This window comes from Apis dorsata, unplaced genomic scaffold (assembly GCF_000469605.1).
Source record: "Apis dorsata unplaced genomic scaffold, Apis dorsata 1.3 scaffold_1124, whole genome shotgun sequence".
In the NCBI taxonomy this organism is placed as follows: Eukaryota; Metazoa; Arthropoda; class Insecta; order Hymenoptera; family Apidae; genus Apis; species Apis dorsata.
In genome coordinates this window covers 57,658-64,483 of record NW_006264222.1, presented here as the reverse complement: position 1 = coordinate 64,483, position 6,826 = coordinate 57,658, and the positions used below count along the sequence as shown (strand labels likewise).

General features: G+C 36.3%; 1 protein-coding gene across 1 annotated transcript in view; it reads right to left on the bottom strand.

Moving 5' to 3' along the window:
• Positions 1–1,606: 1,606 nt before the first annotated feature.
• Positions 1,607–6,826, bottom strand: part of LOC102673967 (beta-1,4-glucuronyltransferase 1) — a 26,163-nt gene continuing 20,943 nt past the window's right edge. Inside the window, exon 4 of the mRNA XM_006624793.2 lies at positions 1,607–2,248. Within this exon, the coding sequence (XP_006624856.1) occupies positions 2,042–2,248 (207 nt within the window). The 3' untranslated portion in view covers positions 1,607–2,041. The remainder of the gene's footprint in view (positions 2,249–6,826) is intronic.

Here is a 6,826-nt window from a genome sequence, read left to right as displayed (position 1 = left end):
AAAAAAAAAAAAAAAGTCTCTTAAATTACAGACAGTTAACGAGGTATACCATGTTCAGTTTAAGTTCCACCGACCTCGTTTCCCTGTTTTCGTGCACCGTGTACGTGCCGCAGAAACTCACCGGCAGATATATTTATTCCTCTATCCCCGCATGGCAAGTCCCTGATGACTTTGGTGATCCGTGAGTGGAAAACGGGCTTATTAGTTTCGTTTAAGGTGAACGGAATGAAGCGGAACTACGAGTAAACCATCCTCGACGTTGATCACGGCCACTTGATTGCCGTGATCTTTTGCTGCCTCTCTTCCACACTGCCAACAACTCCTCTCTTTTCATTCTTCTTCCTCCCTTTCATTTCTTTCATATAAATTTCCTCTCATCGACTCGTTTTGCAAATATCGATCAATGCTATCGTGAATATTTTCGATACGTTAATTGATACTTTTTTTTAAATATTGTATATGATACAACGTGTTTCGAATAATTCGAATAATGGCTCGAAAAATAATTCTCCGTCCGTGCATTTTTCCCTCCCTTTGTGTTTATAGGATTATGGAAATGGATTTGGTTCTCTGGTTGATAAGAATTGATAAATACTTTCACTGCTAATAATATTATTCTATTGACGATAGAAAATTGACATTATCGAAAACACCTATGCAGCATTAACGCAACTAACGTATTAATTACTCGAGATTTGAATAAAATTAACGTTTCAATGTTGATATATAATAAATTACAATTCTCACATCGCGAAATTTCTCAATATCCATTATATAAAACTCCAAAATGGCGCCGATTTAAGACACCTTTATAGGCCTATTATGGACTATCGTGTCTCTGGTTTTGATATATGAATCGAATAAACCAAACCTTTCAGTTTGATCCAAAATTATTTCATTCTTACCTGAAACCAAGTTTGTACGATGAGTGTGCACATGGATATAGAAGTTAACGCTCGACCCATAAACTTGACGTTTCGTGTTTACAGTGTCCTCTGTTACATCGAAGTGTTTCTCCTCCTCGACTAAGGTAAAAGATATGTGAGATATTGAGACGATCTACATACACGTGATATGTCACCGATTGACCGGGACGGATATTAGCGGAGTTGAAGCAGGAAAATACCGAGCGAGGGCTTGAGGGCTATGGACCTCGGCATCCATCCATGCAAGAAGTTTCCTCTTTACGTGTGTAATGTAACGTGCGAACGATTTGCATATCGAACTTTGGTTAAATCGGCCATCTTGGTTGCTTATCATTTAATCACCGTTATTTAATAATAAATTCATAAATGTTAAATTTAAGGAGCGAAATCATTAGCATCGAAACTCTTGGACAGGCGTGGATAGAGGGTGGTCACGAAGTAATTGATTATTTTATCGATAATGACAGATAAATGTCATTATCGCCGGGCTATCAAGGGGATCTTGCGACGTGGAAAAGATATAGCAGCTGATAAAGTCGGTTTGAGTAACGACCATTAGCCGGCACATTAACCATCATTTTCTTCACTTTAAAGCGGGTGAAACATTTTTCAAACGTTGCGAAAGATCGGTAAAGCGGGATCAAACGCAACAATGGATCGATTTTTCAGGTATGAGATAAACGATTCGAAAATCGCTATGTGTTTATAAATAAACGCGAAAAAACCCTTGAAACCGTTGTTCAACTTCAAATATTTAATGCTGTAATCTGACATATGTAGATCGTTCGCGACACGAAATACAAAATATATATATAGAAAACGATCTGGTCTTCGATTCGACGGTGTGAAAAATAGAACAGTCAATCGATTAGACCGTCGACGATACGTTCGAATTTTCGTATCGCCCGTTTACAAACGTTTTTTTTTTTTTTTTTTTTTAAACGTTATGGCACAAACGTGTCAGGTAGAAGAAATCAGAGGCCACACACCACCATTTTTGGGACGATCACGTTGGATCGGCATCACGTTCGATGAGTGGCTCGCGCGACGAGTGTGAAGAAGGACGGCGATCAAGATCTCGTGAAAAGTCAACGAAATCTTCGACGAACTTTTCGTCAGTGGGCGTTCTTCATCATCTTTAAGGGGTCGCGCATGTAACGGGCGAAAACCTCTTTCTTGAACGTCTCGAAGTGTTTCCTGTTGGCGCTGTTCTGCCGTTCGCGCCAAGCCGGCCTCGTCTTCCTGGTCTGCAGACCCCAGTGACCCGTGAAAACCGGGGAAAGGACCTTGAATTGGTAACCAGCCACGAACATTTCGTACACCTATGCACAAAACAGAGAAATCATTCTTTTACTTTGTCGATGTATGCGCGTTTTTTAAATAAAATAATTAAATTACAGGTGTGTGTTGATGAGAATATGAAGAAGAAGACAATGTTTCTAACTCTTTAACATCGTGTCTTTTCTCTTTTATTATATCTCACGTTGAAAAATTAAGCAGTCGCTTCAACTTTGCTTTCAAGACTTTTTCTCGACAAATAATATTCGATAATAATATCCAATTTCGATAAAGGAATTTGAATATTAAAAGTTTTTTGAATTTGAATATTGAAAGTTTTACACAGTTCTAAGAATAAGATATCAAAATATGAATTTAAATTTTATACATCTGAAAATTGCACGACTGATTTAGAATTTACTTGACATCCATCCAATTTTAATATGCTATATCTTAAAACAAGTATGAACAAGCAAAAAAAATCCAATTGGTTTTTTGATTGAAATTTTACATTTTTAATTTACATTTTACATTAATTTATATTTTTCAACGCGACTTTTCTTAGCAATTGAATTAACTGAAGCTAGCGTAGATTCACGTGAAGTTTAATATTTTGAACGACATAAGAATATAATTTGTTCAATTAAACCTAATTCAAGTTGCTTTAATCAACAAGAAGAAGAGGGGAAAAAATAAAAAATTTATTCTCTGTTTCTCTGTTTCAAGGATTTCTATAAACGAAAACCTCAAAACTATGGTATAGCATGTAAAATCCCTGACAATAGCTGTTACACATTTTTCCCGTGTTTTCAAATCAAAACGTGAAACAAACGTTGCCCAAATTTTCCACGTTTCACAACTTGTTCGCGAAATTGAAAAAGTATTCTTACGTCTGTTGCATGCTCTACACGCAGAGAAAGTCTAAAATGGAAAACATGGATGGATACAATGAAACGACACGTAAAATTACAACAGTTTCACTGTTTCTTCCGCTTTTTCTAAGTTCTTTTCTCCTCCTCCTCTTTCTTCTTCTTCTTCCTTATGCGGAAAATCATCGAATAAAGTTTCAGAAAATTTTTCGTAGATATCACACGCGAACGTAGTGATATTACCACACGAAACACTGTGTTTCCTACATTAGAATAGTGGAAGGAGGAGGACGCCTGGCAATCTCGTCCTACGTTCGCCAACTGAGACAGGTCAGACACACCAGACAGACATTGCTGTTCTCCGGTATGGATGCGTCTTCGTGAATAATCATACGTAACAATGGCAACTCATACGTGACAGTCGCGCGTAAACCCGGTAGACAGGTTGTGATTACCAACTTGTGATTACCAAGAAATAATAGTATTCCTGTTTCGACGTTTCATTCGTAATTGCGCCAAACTTACGACGAGTAAAGTGCATCGAGTCACGTTAATGCGATTAACATTCGATAATTTTCAATGATTTGGAAAAATTTATCGTCTTAACTTTTCATTATTATCGTGACAAAAATTGCAATCGTTTGTTGAAAATTAATATCGAACATTGTTTTCAATCGTCAAATTTTTTTCAAAGATAATAATAATATTGAATTCGAAAAAGAGGAAAGGAATTGTAATTAACATCATCGTGTGTGAATAATGTTTTTTTAAAAGTTTCACGAATCTTCCTAAAGAAGAATAATGTTTTAAGGGCTCGGAGAGAGAAGATAAGAGAGACACGGGTATCGCCCGTAATTAACGTAGAGGAACGTGGAGGATCTACAATGCGGAAATGCGCCAATAACGCCTCCCACGACGTCCAAAATTGATAGACGACGTGTAATCTTCAGTTCACCGTTTCAGAGACGACCAGTGAATAATTATATGTACGCAGAGGCAGAATGACATAGTGCTACAGTTTCCAGGACCGGTATTGTTAATCACGCGAATTCTATCGTAAGAACGTACCTCCATCTATTGTCGTCCAATCATTCAAACATAATCTCGTTTATGCAACTGTGTACACTTGAATGAATTTCATTTCGACGATGACAACTTGAATATTAAAATACGATCTTGAAGAAAATATAAATCCTCAACGCACGATTTTATCCTACGTATGAAAATAATTTTACAATAATTTATAGCGATAATTGTACTCTTTTAATCTTTGAATTTAATGGACTTAATGCTAATAGGAAATATTATTCTCGTAAATCATTCATTAAAGAAGGATAAATTTAAAATCCAAGTTTTATTTTTAGATTAGACTGATTCGATCAATCTAACGAGATATATTATTAAAATTATTATACATCGTTAAAATTATTATACATACACCTTTGATTAGAGAGAAATCTGGTGCCGAGACTGGAAATATTAATTGCGTGCAATGGTCGAACGCCATCCTTAATGTAAACACTTGCCTCGTTGATTAGTAAAACTGAATTGCCTGTGTAACGCGCATTGCACACGATTATACATCTTAATTAGTCAGTGGACGGGAATTAATTCCCTTTACAGCATTTCCCGTGGGTCACATTCTTGCGGCCGTGGTGTAAAACATTTCTGGCTCTTGGAGCACGAGCCACTCATGGGGCACCTGTTTGTCCTGAGTTTCGAGGGAACACAGATTGCATTAAACAACGTAACGAGTTGACGTATCTTCCTAATTACCCGGCCTGGACACTTTGCTTTGGCCGAAGAATTCCATTTCTGCATCTAAAATAATCACAGACAGACAGACGACAAAGAAAGAAAGTTTCGAGTTAATTTTTATTGGCCAACGAGATGAATAAGGAAACGAGTAAAAACGAAACAAGATTTGAATCCAAAATAAGATTGGGGGCTAATTACGAAAGTATACGCATTGTTAATATATTATTCTTCTTGATATCAAAACGATAACAAAAGTTTATACGAGCGTGTGTTTTAATTAATTACAAGTTCACGTTAGATAAAGCGAGATGGAAATAGAATGAGATCGCTCCATCTTCCTTATTTTGTCGCACTCTGCTCTCGATTCGCTTTATCCACTACTAATTTAAATTTTCTAACTAAGTTATAATAATTTTAATAGATATATGCGTGTCTGAACTTTTTTCATCGTTTTAATGTATAAAATTCGTCATTCAAAGCTATTCCACGTTTTCAGACACGTTTCATTTTATTTTATACGTATATATTTTGTAAACCAACTTTGACTTTCCTAGAAATTCGATCCTCAAAAAGTGTGAATATATCAACATGCTAATAAATCTGTTTAAATTAATTATATAATTTCATAAATAATCTCCGTTTAAAATACAAATATCTGTATCAAGATATTTTAAATTACGATATACGAAAGAATTGTTCTTTGTTTCGAACAATTCGTTTCAACGTAGCACAACAAAGCTTTGAATATCCGAAATTGCGGTTAGAATAACCGCTAAAACTTTTCAAAAGCAAACGGAATGATCCAAGGTATTTAACATATTCCAGACTCCGTTTGGCCCCAGTCTATTCAAACGATATCCAACCGTTGTAAACTGTAAATTTACGCAATTTTGGTAGATCCAGCTAACGATCGTTCTTTCGTTTGGCCTGCACTGACAGCATATTCCATTTGCAGGTCTCTCCCCTCCGGAAGAGGAATACGAAATGCTGAAACCGGGCCCTGGGCGCGGTTTGCGTTCACACTAATCATTAACCTTCGTACATGGACACACTTGCACCGTGGAACACCGAACATCCTGTTTATTTATAGGTATTTACGCGACTGTGTGTGCACACAACGTTATCAAACGTGGAATTATTTCTGAACCAAGGACTGGAAAGGATGTGGGCGACGAAAGGAAGGAAATTCCCGGTTGTTGCGCTTTTGCGCCCCCTTCTTTCAAGAATTAGAAATTTGCCGACAGATGGCTCTGATGATACGAAAGCTTTCGAAGGAGGGAAAATTACGAAAAGATGAAAATAAAAGGTTTACCCTTTTTTATTATATTCTATCTCGTTTCTATTATTTTTATACACTAAATAGTGAACATGGAAATAATTCAATTGACTTGAAATTTCGTACGTTTTTATCAAGTCTTGTATCTGCAACTGTATCGAAGAAAATGTGTGTAATACAAGGATAATGGTATCACTATTGAATTATCAATAAAGTAAAGAAAAGATATCGTATGAATTATATAAGAAACGATAGGAAATTTATATATATAAATAGTTATGAAGAAATGGCAATTTTATGGCACTCGTATCTGCTGTAGGCAAAGTATAAGGGAAATGAAACTGGGCGTGGGTTTTGTTTTACATCGCGTGTACCTTGGGGAAATGTGCTCGGGTTAATTTCACGGTTCAGCATCGACGGAGGCCACCATTGCCACCGCGGACCATTACGATCATGACACGCCACGCCACCGCCTAACACACTTTATTCGATCCCCGTGTTTCTAGAATTTGGGTGATTAAATTTAACGAGGGGATAAAGATATTATCCCCTTTTAGAGGATTACGGTTCCGTTGATTTACAAGTTCGTTTAAATGAAAATAAAGACACGATTACCATTTCACATTGGGAATTATGAAAGGGACAAATACAAAATGAGCACATATTACATTGAAATTTATGAAATTAATAATTCGAATTATATTTATCTTTCAATTTCA